Source organism: Festucalex cinctus, chromosome 3, assembly GCF_051991245.1.
Source record: "Festucalex cinctus isolate MCC-2025b chromosome 3, RoL_Fcin_1.0, whole genome shotgun sequence".
NCBI lineage: Eukaryota > Metazoa > Chordata > Actinopteri > Syngnathiformes > Syngnathidae > Festucalex > Festucalex cinctus.
Window position 1 is genome coordinate 3387386 of NC_135413.1, and position 17368 is coordinate 3404753.

Sequence of the window (17368 nt, forward strand, 5' to 3'; positions counted from 1 at the left end):
CCAGTAGACCTCAGTACTGCCTGGCCTGTTGCGGCACTACAATGAAGGCACTCAATTCACTGAAGGCACAACTCTAAATTCGGACTTGTAACCAGTAAAAACCCATTTTATAAAGTGACCACTTCAAAATCTGCAATATAACGGGTTTCAAACAGAGAACCGCAAAATAGCGGAGGAACCTTTAATAACAGATCTATGCCATAGTTGGCAGCAGGCTCTCCGGTGAACATGCAATGAGTGGTTTATAATCTTCCACCAGATAATTAACCAGTTTTTTGCAATGTCTTTGAATGCAGCAGCAGGTTCCTGCTCCCCAACAAATGCTGCCACTTTGCCTCAAGGGACAGTCAGGCTACAAAGCAGGTGTGAGAGAACAGGCTTAGTCGTCATTGTGGTGTGTGTGTGCGTGTTTGCCCGTGTGTGCGCGTGTGGGTGTGTGTGCCTCCGTGAGTGCGTGTTTTTTGGGGTTGGAGCAGATGTGGTACAAAGGCTTGAGGCCTCTGATGTTCATCGTTGTGTGGTCGGAAGCTCTCGGTCTGCGGTAATTTTTTATTTCACTTCTCATGATGGCGACTTTACAGGATAAATAATGAATATGGAAAAGGGGCCAGTATACATCCAGTGGTTATGATACAGCTTTTATTCATTCTCTTTAAAAAAAAATAAATACATTTTTCTTTTGTTATTGTTGAATTATTTATTTTTAGACACACTTTAATTTTGTTAAAACCAAAGTCAGTTTTTACTGTTGTAATAATGGATGCCTCACATTTATGGGCAACTTTTGTCAGCTGCTTTGTCCTCCTGAGAGCCTCCTATTTGAAACCTCACTGTTGTGTCATTAGTAGTTTACAACAGTGATGAACAACGTACCCTTAAACTCTCCATGTGTCTGTTCATTCACACAAACTTCTTGAGCGTTCCATGGACTACGGCACCGGCGGCCATCTTACGTTGCCACCCACTCAGCCCACCGAACTTGAAAATATAGATTTTTCCCGCAGTGTTTTCATGTTATTTACTGTCTCTATGGTGAAAATACCACCGTGTGTGGCAGATGGTTGTGCCAATAAGTCTGCAAGAAGCGCTACATGCACATTTCATTTGTCAGAATGCATTCAGAAATTTTCTCTTATACGCTGTAACTGTGAGTGCTCCTCAAAGATTTGTCCGCGTCATGTTGTCAGAACCATCAACAATGAAATTAAAACATTGCCCATCAGGACAAAATTGCCTGTGAAATGTAAACCTAACTGTGAGTCCATTTATATAGAGTAAGCCAGGCAGCTCGTATCACAAATGTCCAAAACCTAAGATCATAAATTACATGATGTATGTATGTTACAAAAAAATTCAAACTACTTACACATCAGATTTGTGACACGATTAAAATCAGCCTAGTGTGTTACTTGTTTTTAATCACACAGGTCATTTTAAGCATAATTAGAAAACGTCATTTATTAGAACATGAAAATTACTGAAACGCACGAAAAGCCTCATTTAAGGTTTTCCTAAACTACACCCATATTTGGACTCCCGGAATGGAGCGGTTTGCATGTCGCTGTAGTCTCGTCAGTGCTGATCGTGTGAATGTTTGTGTAATCATCTATGTATGCTTCAAACTATAGTAGAACAACTGAGTGTGCACCCAAACCGCAATTGAAACTGCAAGGGATGTGGGAATGGTGTCCTGTTTTGTGCTGGGTACGCACCGGCCGGCGTCACCATAGCCTTTTTTGGACGGGGCCGCTCCGTCCCACGACACAACATAAGTGTTCCCCTTGTATTTAAGCTTTTATTTATTTAATGTCAGGGTTTGTGGGAGGATATGGACCCGTGTGGGGAGGCAAAGCTAGGCGTGGCAGATAGGGCTGGGTTTAAAATATTGATATATCGATATCGTATCAATACACCTTGTCATGTCCCAATATCGATGCATAAAACCATGTATGGATATATTGATTACCCCCCCCCCCCCACACACACACACACACACACATACACACACACCCATGCTACTACACATCCAACACACAGAAACAAACGCTTCCAAGCCCGCGCCACTTACACGGAGGAAGCAATAGGAAAAACAGGGTCAGGTGGCGGCCGCAGGACATGCACCGCCGGAACAGGGTCAAGTGGCGGCCACAGGACGTGCGCCGCCAGAACAGACTCGGGTGGTGGCCGCAGAACGTGCTCCGCCAGAACACTGTCAGGTGGCGGCCGCAGGACGTGCGGCGCAGTAACAGAGTCAAGTGGCTGCCACAGGACGTGCTCCGCCGGAACAGAGTTGGGTGTCGGCCGCAGGACGTGCTCCACCGGCACAGAGTCGGGTGGCGGCTGCAGGACGTGCGCCGCAGTAACAGAGTCAAGTGGCTGCCACAGGACGTGCTCCACCGGCACAGAGTCGGGTGGCGGCCGCATGACGTGCGCCGCAGTAACAGAGTCAAGTGGCTGCCACAGGACGGGCTCCGCCGGAACAGAGTTGGGTGTCGGCCGCAGGACGTGCTCCGCCGGAGCAGAGTTGGGTGGCGGCACCGGATCAGGTGGCGGGCGCAAGACGTGCACCGCCAGAAAAGGGCCAGAGAGCGGCTGGAGCACGCCAGTCCGCCCCACTCTGGCTGAAGCCAGACACCGCAGGGCTTCATCCACCGAAGCCTCAGTTAAATGTCTGTGAATACACATTGCCTCGGCTTGGAGCAATAGCTTCGATATCGCCCCGTTTGGGTCCATTGTTGGTCGAGTCATTCTGTCAGGGTTTGTGGGAGGAGGCAATGAGAGACACCTGGACAAGACACACGTGGTTTGGGTAGCTGATTGGGAGACACCAGGGACCGGAATGACAAAAACATGAGGCCATGCTAAAACTTGACAAGAAATTGACAAAGGGAGGCACACACGCAAAACGTGACAAATAACCCAAACCAAAACCCATACAATGACATTTATTTGTTTTTTTGGTCACATTTTTCCCCACTCCATGTGCTATATAAAGTTTTCTATTTCTTTGTAGTAAGATAATAAAAAACATACAAAGAGTAAACACAGATCAGCTTAGGATTTTTTTTTTTTAATGTGCTGCAGACACTGAAAAGATCACTGAAAATAGGTTGCCAACCACTGTGTTAAAGAACAGCCAGTTGTGCAAAACCTTCTAAGTCGTTGGTGTGAGCTGTTGGACATGTGCATTGCAAAATTCAACAAAGGTCAAGTTTAGTTCACCTTAAAGGTTATACAGTCGGACCTCGGTGTGACGGACTAATTGAGGATATCTGATTGTCCGTTACATTGAAGTACTATTTGTGGTTTAAAAACAACCAATGCAGTACAGTTTCATTGAGACTTTTTTTCATAGTTTGAAAATTCCCAGCAGTACAAAATTATTGGCAGTGGATATTAGTTCTTCTTACAAAGTATTTTCCATTCTGATTAAAAAATGGTAGAAAAGGGCTTTACAAAAAAATAAAAAATAACAGCTAGAAAGACGTGTGCACGACTTGTGCCTGCCTGTGTAAAACACAGACATAGATATAAATAGAGTAAGCGTTACGTGCTTATGCTTAGCTAATGTCAATGCTTTCCATTAGATTTGAAGGCAGTCGCCCCTGACAACACAATCACTACATTGGTGAGCTTTTTAGCCTGTTCTAGGCTCTCTATACACGTAGTTTTTTTTTTTTTTTTGCAAACAGGAGATATTTTTCAGTGCCTTTCCCTGTCATCTACACATCCGCGGGGATTTTTTTCAGTAAAAACGAAAGATTCGAAAAACGGCGGCCAAAGTGAAGATTTGCGTATTTCTCCGGCTCCGCGGTCAGGTGTGCGTCAGTAAATGAAGTTTTACTTTGTCGCTCTACATGCGTCACTCAATTACATACCTCAAGTTGTTAAAAAAGAAGAAAAAGAAGGCGGCGTAGATTCGCTTCCCCACCGGGGAGACCATGTTTGTATGTGTGTATGTGTTTAGATGAGTGAGTGTGGGGTAAAAAAAAAAAAAAAAAAAAGAGTTGTTGCAGCTTTTTAAATTTTTTTATTTATCCTCTTTGTTTTCATCTATGCTCCGTTTATGATGTACTCGTTGACTGATTACAAGTCCATTCCATCCATTTACCACCGCTTATCTGAGGTCGGGTCGCGGGGGCAGCAGCTTTAGGAGAGAAACCCAGACCTCCCTCTCCCCAGCCACTTCAACCAGCTCCACCGGCAGGATCCCAAGGCGTTCCAAGGCCAGCCGAGAGACATAGAAACTGCGTCTTCTCTTTCAGAAAGGGAGGTAACTGAAACCAGAGGATAAGCGGTTACTCTAGCCTGTGTCATAAAGAGGTCATTTAAGCTCTCGATCAGTTACCATAGTAACATTGTCCATGAACCTAATTTGGCCAGTCGCAGCTTTTTCACAATGAGCCTTGAGATTTCCCTGTACCCGTCTCCTTTCAGCCACACACGACAATTAATTTCCTCATTCATTCAGTTCACTGTGGCAACTTTTTGCGTAAATACGGTCAGCCATTGTGGCGGTCTTTTAAGTCTGGTGGTAACTCTAGGTGCAACTACTCAGCGTTGATATAACTCACTGGAATCAGCTGTGCTGGAACCGAAAAAGCAGAGTTTCCTATCTGAGGGCATGTCAACTCGTTCAGGGTTAATCTAAGAGTTTGTTGAACCTGCTTTGTGAAATACACCCCTGGTCATTATTTTGGAATTTTAGTGCATGTTTGTTGGAAGCTTAAATTTTGGGGGAAAAAAATGTTTGTGTAGTACCATTTTCAGGTTAAACACTGAGATAAACATGTTTTTCCTCTCTTTGGATGTACACAAGTTACCCACATTGCTTCTGTGAGGCTGATGTAGCTCCACCCACCGGCTCAGTCTTGTACATGCCTCCTTACACGCAATTGTAGCGTTTGTGAACATCTTTATGTCGATTTTCAGGTTACCGATTTATTTGGATAACATTTGGTTAGTTTATTTAGCAATTCTTGTGGTAGTATGGAAATTATTTAGATCGTAGTTTTCACTGCTGCTGTCAATCACAGTCAGATCGCACCCAACCCTCTCCCCACTCGCAAGCTCAAGTGTCTTCCAGGCACCGCCTCCTTTGAGCGCCGTTTCCAAATATTAGTGAGGGGTGGAGCAAGAGTCTTATTGGAGTGTGGGTAACATTTGCGTGAGAGAGAGAGAGAGAGAGAGAGAGAGAGAGAGAGAGAGAGAGAGAGAGAGAGAGAGAGAGAGAGAGAGAGAGAGAGAGAGAGAGAGAGAGAGAGAGAGAGAGAGAGAGGATTCAGTTCAGTTGAGGATGGACCCAAAGACGGAGAAATACGGCAGGGAGACAAACAGCAATGAGAATGACTATTAACTAAACTGAAAATGGACTGGCGTGACATGATGTGGAGCAGACTTGGCAGGACGAAGGTGGGCAGACTTGACATGGAGTGAAGACTTGTTATGGCGTGAAGACTTGGTATGGTGTGAAGACTTGGAACGGTGGGAAGGCTTGGAATGACGTGGACATGAAGGAGACACTTGGCGTAGATGGAGAGAGACACTTGAGTTGACGGCGAGTGACACTTGACCAGAACGTAGAGAGACTTGACTAGAGCGCAGAATAAACTTGACCAAACTACAGTAGAGACTAGACCAGACTAAGAGAAACTTGATTAAATGTAGAGACCTGAACAGCACTAACTGCCACACAAAGACAAAGTAAGGTAGAGTACTACACAATACAACAATGCTCCCACAACGCATGACATAACCCCACTCCCTAAATACCAACACTAACGAACACTAACAATAGACAGCTGGGACACACAGCGGGCAGAGGGAACCAATTAAAAACACACAGGTGGACCTACTCAGACCTTAACGAGACAGGGAAAAAACACCAGCACACCAGACAACAAACCCTCTCACCAAAATAAAACAAAAACCCAACTCAAACAAAACTGAAACACGACAGAGAGCGAGAGAGAGGGATAGAGAGAGAGAGCGGAAGAAAGAAAAGTAGTTGCACAAAACTTAGTAGACAATTCTTAGTGCTTGTGCTCAGTAGTAGAATTCGGGCAGTCTGGATAAAAGTCAAAATATTTTGTGTATTTCCGAGTTTATTTTTATTTTATTTTATTTTTTATTCATCTTATTAAATTATTGGTCAAGTGATTTATTGTGAGAAATGCAAATTAAAAATATAGATAATGAAAAAAAATTGTGGAAAACGTGTCAAACGAACTCATATTGCCACGAGAATGTTGTAGATTTACGGCATGAAATCATGATGTTGCAAAAACATCTAAGTTTAGAATGTCATAATGTCACAATATCAAAGTTTCAATATAACGAGAAAAAAAGCAAAACTTTCAGATAATGTCACTGGTAAGAGAGTACAGTCATCGTAAGGTTGCAACATAACATTTTAATGTTACAAGAATATAGCTGTAATGTCACAAGAAAACATTTGCAAACTCATAATGTTGCAGAAATTGCAGATTTAATAATTGAATTAATATGTTGTTGTAAGATAAGCCACCACATTTACATATATTCTACATTTAACCTTTATTTTATCAAATAATTTCTTTATTATATTGACCTTTGTAAATAATAAAATCTCAAACTGGTGAAACATTATTTTATCATTTTTATATTAGCATTGACATAAATAATGCAGTTGAACATGCAGTTGAACCATTTTGCTTTCTCTCTGTCATCCTGGTTAGATAACTTCTACGGAACACCCAAGCCACCAGCAGAACCGTCCCCAGCAGCCCCTCCTCTTAATGTGAGTGAGGCCCTGCTGCCCGGAGCCCGGCCCAGCGCCCAGGGCAAGAGAAAGAGGAACCAGTCGGTGAGCAACATGGAGCAGCGCGCCAGCCTGGAGCCGCCCGAGGAGGAGGAAGAGGAGAGCCCCGTCGTCAATGGCAACGGAGTGGCCATCACGCCAGGTACAAATACCACAGCCCATATAATCATACACTAAAGTCCCGTTTATAGTGGAGGTTACATTCAAGAAGCACCTCTGAAAATCTGTGATTATGAAACCATCTGAAAAAATACTTGTCTTTTTTAAGTTTTACACCTCCGACTTCTACTTCTAAGGCCAACGTATTGTAACGTATTTCCAAAACATTACCAGCAGCTGGTCTCACCTTTATTTGAGACAAGCAAACAGCTGCGGTGGGCCATAGCTGAACAAAAGAAAGTACGTAATAGCGAGCTGAAGATAGTAATGCCAACATTAGCAAAAACTCTCTAGCGCGTCTTTCGAAGTTGTGACTGTGTGGGAGTAGACATTGGCATTGGCATTTTTCCATAGACCGCAACAAAGGGCTGGACGTATGACTGAAAAATGTATCAGTTTCAATATTTATTAGTCGTTATTGACAGTTATAATTGTTTTTTTTAATTCAAAATAAGGATCAAGAAAACAAAAGGCTGATAATTTAATTTCAAATATAAATATTTAACCTTTAAAAACACACCAAGACAATTAAACAGAATATGTGCACAGTGTAAAGTAGTTCAGAAACATAAATTTAAGGTCATGAAATAAACCTACCATCCAGCCAAAAGAAATATGAAGCCACCTTATGGAACATTAAATCTATCAAACACATTTTAAACCACTTAATGTATCCAAAAACATTGCCAAAAGTACCCTTCCCTTTTTATCAACATTTTTTGTTTTTCTTTTGCCATCACATTAATTTTTGGTAATTGTTTGACTTCTATTTTTTTTAATTTTTTTTTATTTTTTATTTTTTTATCTGAGACATGATGATGAGCACGGAATCACAACTGTTCATGTTTTTTTGTTTGTTTGTTTGTTTTTCGGTTGCTGTCGTTCATTTTGAGTTTGATGACGTAATTGCGGGCACGTCTCAGTTCTCCTGTCTGCTGCTCATGCTAGTTGTGTACATTGACAGGGATCCACAAACTGAGAAATGAGATGCTTGTAGTGTGCTTTTAGCTTAGCTGGTGTGTTGGCTGTGGGACATACCTGTGTAGTTTGGATCCATTGCATTGGATCGTCACAGACATACAAGTGCACAGAGAGGACTCGATGCTACTGCTACTGTCTTCAGTTGCATGCTGTCATTTGTTGTGACGCATGCGCGCATGCGCACTATCCCGTGACGCGCCGCGAGTCCGGCGTTGACGGTGGGCAGCCCCCCCCCCCCAAAATGTGTGTGATGTCTTTGCATTAATGTTTACAACATCCGGGGAATGAAGCGTCTCTGATCGCTACTTTGCTAGCTCTCTGTAAACACGGAAGTAGCTTGAATAGTGATGCTAGTGAAACGTAAACAAAACAAGTAGAGCACGGCGCAGAACTCTTGCTATTGTTATGAAAACCATAAAGCCTCACTCGCAACCGATTCACAGCCACGCGATATCCGGTCCACAGCTTTACAAGCAACGTATCTAAGGATTCGCGGCGGATTTTGTATCGGTTGACGAGTTTGCTACCTATATGGTCGTTTAGCTCCCCTTGACGAACGATGGTTCGGTCGAATCAGTTTTTTGTCCCACCCCTACCGAGTACTGATGTCACCCACTTGCGTTTAAAGGACTAATAAGACCAATCTGACATCAGCCAAATGAGATAGATGCCTACCCCCTGTGGAGTCGGCCCAGACTTTGGCACGTCGCGTAAAAAATGTCGTAAATACACACCGCACAAACTCCAACTAATCATACTTTCCGGTTACTTTTTCTCTCACGATGTCCTCCCATGTGAATGAAACCCTACAGATTTTTGCACAGTATCGTATAATGCTGTCATTTTCAACCCCCGCTCTTGTGATTGTACGAAGATTAATGAAGCAAAGGCGCAAGATAAGGAGAAACCACACAACATGGGCAAAATCCTCCAGCGACCAAGATACTCCAGCGACCAAGGCAAGGAGCTTACCGAACTTTTGCTAGATGCATTTCTGCGTTTGGAAGCAAGCAAGATATTTCCGCGGCCAAGCCAAACTAATAGTTTATGAAGTATTGTAGTGAAGGGGAAGCCTCGCACTTCCTAGCTTTCTTTGGTTAAGTGTGGTGGCCCACCACTGGTGGGTGGACTTTTCGAAGTTGAACCCAAGTGGCAGCTTGGATGTCCCAGGTTCCCCTCAATTTGCATCGCCATTTGCGAGGAGCACGTTCCCGTCGCCCGCCTCTGCCGACACCCAGAGGTCCATCCTTCAGCCACCGAATCGAATCATGCTATATGGTGCACGGCTTTACCATCGTTACATTTTACAACATGTGATACATTGTGTTTTAGGACAATAATTACCGGGGACTATTACAATTTCATAAGGATAGAATAGTGAAAGCTTGTGGTCAAAATGTAGTGAGCATTACACACCGTGTCATGTACATTGAAATATTTGCTCCCAATTATTCTCCTTTTCTTTCATTTTTCATTAAATTTGTTTACAGACTAGTTCTTTTAATTAATTTTATTTTATATCCTTCACGGTGACCATATACACAATATATAAGATATGATATTTTTGAGTTATCTTTTATTGTTACTATAAAAATCATTTATTACATATAACTATCTTATTGGTGAAAATAATTTGTCAAAAATAACATGCGGGACCGACTTTGGAAAAAAAAATAAAAAATACTAAATTGACCAAAAATTCTATGCGAGATATTGGACCAAGCAAGTGATATGCACAGCCAGTGCTGGTTTTGGCAGGGCCACCAGTAGCATTACGATTCGATGTTCAATTCAGTAGAATTACTATTTGATTCGGTTCAATTCGGTGTAGTGGTGCAATGATTATATTATTACTCAACAATTAGTTTATTGTTAAATTAATTTACAATTATTTTGTTACTCTATAAATGGTTTGAATATCTTGTTTAATTTGAAATGGTAAAAATATTGCAACTTGCACATTTGCAAAAATCTGCTTTTATTTTGTAAATACAGAGATCTGTAAAGTTCTAACATGTTTGAGAGCTTTGCCTTTTGGCTCAACTCTTTCTTCACCACGACGGACGGATACAGAGTCCGTATCACTACAGACGCTGCACCGATCCGCCTGTCGATCTCCCGCTCCATCCTACCCTCACTCGTGAACAAGACCCCAAGATACATGAACTCCTCCACTTGGGGCAGGATCTCATCCCCGACCCGGAGAGGACACGCCACCCTTTTCCTACTGAGGACAATGGTCTCAGATTTGGAGGTGCTGATCCTCATCCCAACCGCTTCACACTCGGCTCCGAACCGCTCCAGTGAGAGTTGGAGATCGAGGCTTGATGAAGCCAACAGCACCACATCTGCAAAGAGCAGAGATGCAATGCTGAGGCCACCAAACCGGACCCCCTCAACGCCTCGGCTGCGCCTAGAAATTCTGTCCATAAAAGTTATGAACAGAATCAGTGACAAAGGGCAACCTTGGTGGAGTCCAAATGAATCCGACTTACTGCCGGCAAATATTTTATTAAGGTTGAAAATATCCTTAGTGCTACTTTAAAGGGGCTGTCTGCCGGATTCACTCAGGAAAATGCACTTTTTAAATACAGGATGTACACACTTTAACTTTCTCTCACGGATTTTTTTCTTCATTCACTTATTCACACATGTAAGCTTCTGTGAGTGAGTGAGTGAGTGAGTGAGTGAGTGAGTGAGTGAGTGAGTGAGTGAGTGAGTGAGTGAGTGAGTGAGTGAGTGAAAAAAGTCCGTGCGTGCTTTCAAATTGCCGCGGGAGTGACGTCACGCAGCTGACACGTTCGCCCGGCCCCGTTTGCGACACGCCACCCCCCGCTCTGCAATTGTTTGGAGGGTTTTAAACACTGTTTTTCCACAGAAACGTCCCGCTGTTTACAAAACAAACACAAAATGGCAAAATACAGGCTGGGGAGGTGGGGGTTTAGGACGAAATTATCACAAAAGGTTAACAAAAACACAAATCTGTAGACTGAGAGAAAGTTAAAGTGTGTACATCCATAAATCTTGTCAACTAGTTGTAAGACGGCCATATAAGCAGATTTTTAAATTTTTTATTTTGCGGAATCCATATTGGTGTTCATGAAGTATTTTATGTGTGTTTAAGTGTTTAAGAATTTGTTTATATACCAGTTTTTTTTTTCAATTTTCGAAAAACATGGAAGCACTGATATGGGTCTGTAATTTGAAAAAAGCCAAGGATCACATGACTTCAAAACTGGGATAACCTTTGCAATCTTAAATTAATGTCAAAGGGAACGTACCAGTTTCAATCGATACCGAAAAAAAAATTAAGGTACAATTTAAATTGTTGAAGACTGGTACACTCTCAAATACTAGATCGTACAGATGTTCAAACATTCAAATTGATTGCTGTCTTTTTAACCAATGGAGAAAGGGGGAAGTGGCTGATGCCGTAAAGCAGCCTGCATGTTTGTAGATTTTGTGTGGCAGTGTTCCTACCACCCTCCTCAAAGTTGCTAGTGCCAGTAAAAGTCATACGGACCCCCTCAGTCCATGACAAAGGTACCATTCAGAAGAGTTATGAAAATATTTTTTAAAGATTGAAAAGTTCAAAAGAATACATTCTTTTTGGAGCCCCAAACGGTCCTATCGGTTGCTGCTCACGAGCGCACACGTGGAATTTAATATAAACGAGCGGCTTCATTCCGTTTTTATTCTCTCCTGATGGAATAAATAAGGAGTTTACTTTGCCTCTTCAAACCGTCTCGTGTCTGCCGCATATCTATAAATCTTGCCTGATGACGGCACCCGGACCGCTCGTTGCCAACATTAATACGCTCAACTCAGGGTCGATGCGGCTGCACCGGGTCCATAAACTTATATAACACGAGCCTCAAAGGCACCTTGATGGCATTTCTATTATCATTGATCTGATGTCCTTTGGCCTTACCGCTTGGCTTCTATTAATACGTCGATCTATTCTTCTCCTTCTCCTGACCGCTCTTCCTCCTCCTTCTCCATCTCCTCCTCGCTTGTTCTGGCTCATTGCAGCATGTCATCGTGTGTAGCCTCCTCGTGTGTCGTGCTATTTTTGCTTCTACATCTGGCCTTTGACAGAAACAACCTCCAGTGATGCTTGCGCGCTGTTTTTCTGCTCCCTCAGCAGAGAAGCAAAAGGCTGCGCATCAGTTGACAATGATGCCGAAAGACTCACATCCACTATAAGACAACCATGTCTTTGTTTCTTAATTTTTTTTTATTATTATTATTTTGCCAGCCATCAAACATCGCATACATCGATCCATCCATTTTCTTGATCGCTTATTCCTCACAAGGGTTACGGGGGTGCTGGAGCCTATCTCAGCTGGCTTTGGGCAGTAGGCCGGGTACACCCTGAACCGGTTGCCAGCCAATCGCAGGGCACACAGAGACCAACAACCATCCACACAAGCACACCTAGGGACAATTCAGAGCGCACAATTAACCTGCCATGCATGTCTTTGGATAGCCGGAGCCTGGACTCGAACCCGAGGACATGCTAACAACTCAACCACCGTGCCACCCACATTGCAAACAGTTTAACAAAATAGCCTGCATATTGTTGCAAACAGTACAGCAGGAATTGGGGTTACTTGCTTCACAATCCTATGCATTTAATCAGATGACTGTTGCCTTGACATTGTAGGCTAGCTGCTAAAACTAGAAAAAATTTCAGCGGAAATTTTGGATGTGACTGCTGACTCCTGCAAGCCGCATGCACTGAACAGTTTGCCAAATCCTGTTGAAATCAAGTCACTTCCTCTTGAAATCAAGGCACTTCCTGTTGAAATGAGGTCACTTCCTGTTGATTTTAGACTACTTCCCGGTCAATTCCTGTTGAAATCAGGTCAGTCCCTAGGTGCTTGATTTGTGGATCTTTTCCCCCCTTCTCCATTGATTCCTGTGGGACTTTTTGATGGGGGGTTTGGGAATTGTGTCGCCATGATAACTCGGAATTCCGAAAAAAAAAATAAATAAAGTCCCCCACTGAGTCAGATTGAGCCGCATCTTTTGATACCTCATTTATGCCGGTACGTTCAACGGTTCGAGACGCATTTTGTCTGAAAAATTCCGATAAATAAAGAAAAATAATTAACGCCGTTTTCTAGGATAGTAATATGTGCCTGCTTTGCTTCGCAGCAGTCACATAATTATTTAAAAATGGTATTTCCCTTTTCTGGGCAAATTACTTCCTTACATCCAAAAGTTTAGGATTAACTCCCGTCATGGCCTTTCGTGTGATCCAACAATGCAACATCTAAAAAAAACCCAAAACAGATTAAAGTTAATATCATCTAAGCTTAAACTCTCCTGTATACCATAACCAGATCCAACACAGTGTAAGAAATGAAAAGAAGGTTGACTAATGTGTTTTTATGCAAACACTTGGGAAGTAAATGAGAAGTGAGAAAGTACAAGCGCAGTGAACCCCCGTTTATTGGAGGGGTTTCATTCCAGATCTGTATGTGGTATGAGAAAATCTGATTGAGAGAAAAAACATTTAAAAAATATATATATAAAACAGTGGCCTGAAACGTGATTGCTGTGGCCACCAAAAACATTGTGTTACCTCTACTACAGACATTAAACACATTTAAACGTAGAACACACTTAAACCTTTTCAGACACACTTCTTAAAGTATTTCTAAGCACTTGTCCCCACTCTCTCATCAATTTCAGGAAATGGGAGATCATATGGGAGTCATATTACATCACTTTGAGGACATAAAAAGAAGACTAAGCTAACAAAGTTCTCCAAATAAGAAGCACAGCGTGCATGCTACAAGATGTTTATTTGTCACTCCCAATTGAAGTTGACTGTAAAAATTAGTGTTGTTCCGATACCGTTTTTTGGCTCCCGATACCAATACCGATACCCAGCTTTGCAGTATCGGCCGATACCGATACTTAACTCATTTGGTCCCAATAACGTATAAATATGTTTTTCTTTTAATGTTCTAAGTGTCCCAAAGACGTATTTATACGTTTTTTGTTTTGTTTTTTATGCTAGAGCATACAGAGAGAAGGCTTTGATGCAGCCTCTCAACTGCAAAGAACGGTTGCAGAAATGGTAGTTATTCCACAAACGGCAAGCAGGTGGCAGCAGAGCAAAGGATATCAACCAGGGCCATCTAGAAAAAAAGCTCAATTACTTACAATTTTAAATAGATTTGTGAAAACTGATGAAACTTAGCTCTCTTCTAATGCTAATTGCTGCAAAACGGAAACAGATATAAACATACTTTTTTTTCTGATGAAAGAAGAGGCTTTAATCTTTCTTTTGATAGGTTCCATGCTTTTATAGCAATAGAACACAATATTTTGTGGGCCTTGCAAAATCAGTCAAAATCCAGTAAAACAGCCGGGAGCGAACGGGACTGCTTCTGTGAAAATGGCTGGGAGTGAATGAGTTAAGGTTTTTTCTCCTCAACATGAAAAAAGCTGTCCTGCCATTGGTTCAGAGCATTCAATGGCCAATAGGATGTCTTAGATTGGCATGCAGTGAACATGTCACATATCAGTGAATGTCGTACACAAGCACAAGATGCTGCATCCAAAATCCTATATTAGCGTTGGAATTAATGGTATCGGCATGTTACTTGTGAGTAGTCACCGATACCACTATTTTAATGCAGTATCGGCATCGGAACAACACTAGTAAAAATGACACATAAAACCAGAGAACTAAAATCCCTGTACATTGAAACATCAAAATGTTCACCCAAACCATTTCATTATGAAAGTCCACTTGCTTAATGGGAACGTATAATGTGAAACTACATAGACAGACTAATGGAAATTAGGATATAAGTTACAAGAAATATAATCCTTCAAACAACTGCTATTTTTAACACACGGGGAGCAGCATCAATACTCATATGCATACTTTTTTTGTGCTTCAGTAAATTTTATAATGTTGTTTTTAGAGGTGTCAAATTTAATCAACAAATTATCAATGATCAAATTAATGGACTATTTTAATGATCACGTAATCAATTAGAGCCTTTGTTTTGTAATAACCTTAGACTTTCAGACATACTCTTTATTACAACATTGATAAAACGACACAATTGTTTTAAAAACCCAATGATAGCCGCCACCCTGACTGCCTGGTGGAAGGCATTAGAAATGACAAACTCCTAATTGGCGCCCTGTGGGCTTTCTCCCATTTGACATAACCCCGACTTTCAACTTAATAATCAGTCGTTTTAATTTAGGTTTATGGGAGCAAAAGGGAATTACACACCTTCACCGTCTTTCCTCAGATTTATATCTTATACAACCTTGGTCCAAAAATATTAAATAAAAAAACGGAAGAAAATGGTTAAGAAACAAATTCCAGCACTTCAGGATACACTCCAACCGCCTGTTTTAGCTAAAGATATTACGCTTTCTCCAACAATAACAACAACAACAAAAAAACTGTCAAAAATATATAAGTTACTTTTACACACAGATAAAATGTATTTACCCATTTTAAAATGGGAGAAAGACCTGTTTGTAATCCCGGAACCTGACTTTTGGACCCAAATCTGTGAAAATGTATTTAAAATAACAAAACATACAAATTTGCAACTTATCCAATATAAGATCCTTCATAGAACATATATTACGCAATATATGATGAAGAAAATGGGACTCTCCGACTCCGACATTTGTCTCCAGTGTTCACAAAACACTGCTAACACTTATCTTCATGCTTTATGGTCGTACTCCAGTATTATATTTTTGGACTAAAGTCTTGGAAAAGCTCTCTGATACATTAAACTGTAGGCTTCCTTTATCTCCAAGATTGTGTTTACTAGGTGACTTAACAACAACTGACCGAACACGTAAACAATCTCAAACTCCCTTATAGCCCTTGCTTGTCATGTTTCGGTTTTGGGTGGTTGGGTTTTAGTTTGGTTTTGGGTGTTTGTGTTGTCTTTTGTCCAGTTTTGTCTCCCCTAGTCTCGTCACTGTTAATTTTGTCCACCTGTGTGTGTCTCCCCTCCCCGTTTGTGTGACCTAATTAGTGCCCGCTGCCTGCTGTGTTTCCCAGGTGTGTCTGGTTATTGTCTCATTAGTGTTGGTATAACGGAGTGGTGTTTGTTTCACGCGGGTGGGGGAGCATTATACATTGCATGTTGTCCTTTTGTTGGTGAAGTGCTTTTGTCTAGTCTGGTTGCTGCATGTTGTATGTTGAATGTTGTATCCAAGTCTTCAAGTCATCCACGCCACGCCAAGTCTTCAAGTCATCCACGCCACGCCAAGTCTTCCAAGTCATCACGCCACGCCAAGTCTTCCAAGTCATCCACGCCAAGTCTTCCAAGTCATCCACGCCACGCCAAGTCTTCAAGTCATCCACGCCACGCCAAGTCTTCAAGTCATCCACGCCACTCAGTCTTCCAAGTCATCCACGCCAAGTCTTCCAAGTCATCCACGCCACGCCAAGTCTTCAAGTCATCCACGCCACGCCAAGTCTTCCAAGTCATCCACGCCAAGTCTTCCAAGTTATCCACGCCACACCAAGTCTTCCAAGTCATCCACGCCACGCCAAGTCTTCAAGTCATCCACGCCACGCCAAGTCTTCCAAGTCATCCACGCCACGCCAAGTCTTCCAAGTCATCCACGCCACGCCAAGTCTTCAAGTCATCCACGCCACGCCAAGTCTTCAAGTCATCCACGCCACGCCAAGTCTTCCAAGTCATCCACGCCAAGTATCTGCACCACGGCAAGTCAGTCCATGTTAGTCATGCCTCATCTGTCCAGGTTCGTCACGCCAGTTCTGCCCCCGTTCGTCACGCCAAGTCTATCCACGTTTCAGCCAGTCAATAAAGTTATTATTATTACGGTCATTACTCTTCCTGCCTGTTTCCTCTGCCTCTGGGTCCATCCACCACACCCCCACCGTGACACTTGCTATTGCCAAAAAAACTTAACTGGAAAAATAAACAATCTCTGAATATCGGCCACTGGTTAAACCTCCTTATAAATTATATTTTAATGGAAAAAATCTCTGATTTAAATAAAAACCAAATATTAAGATTTAAACACTATGGGGCATATTCACTAAGAATGTGCTGCGTCCGGTAATAGCGCGAAATATTGCACCACAACTGCACCCGCAGTCTGCGCCCAGTTACACACCTATTCACTAAGGATATTGCTCTAATCATATACCGGCGCAAACACGCCCCCAAAACTGACAGCTTGGAGCAAATTTCCACCAATTTGCACCAACACATGACAATGGATTTGCGCCAACAACATGGTTGTTATAGTAACAGTTGCGAGAAAGATGACATTCTTGGGGGTTTGTGCCTTGGTGCTGCCCTGGCTTGAGGGATCCGTGGGGGGGCGTGCGGGGGGCGAGGATCCCCTCTTTGGTGACGGTCCGTATACATGCCAGATCCATCACACCAGCAT

At 42.3% G+C, this 17368-nt stretch overlaps 1 protein-coding gene across 12 annotated transcripts in view; it reads left to right on the forward strand.

The window, feature by feature from the left end:
* magi2b (membrane associated guanylate kinase, WW and PDZ domain containing 2b) overlaps positions 1-17368 on the forward strand; it is a 738212-nt gene that overhangs the window by 156067 nt on the left and 564777 nt on the right. For 11 of the 12 annotated variants that reach the window (XM_077515476.1, XM_077515479.1, XM_077515478.1 and 8 more), the window contains one exon: positions 6717-6941. In XM_077515476.1, the coding sequence (XP_077371602.1) occupies positions 6717-6941 (225 nt within the window). Of the gene's footprint in view, positions 1-6716; positions 6942-17368 lie in introns of those variants that run through there. The other variant, XM_077515486.1, reaches the window with a different exon arrangement.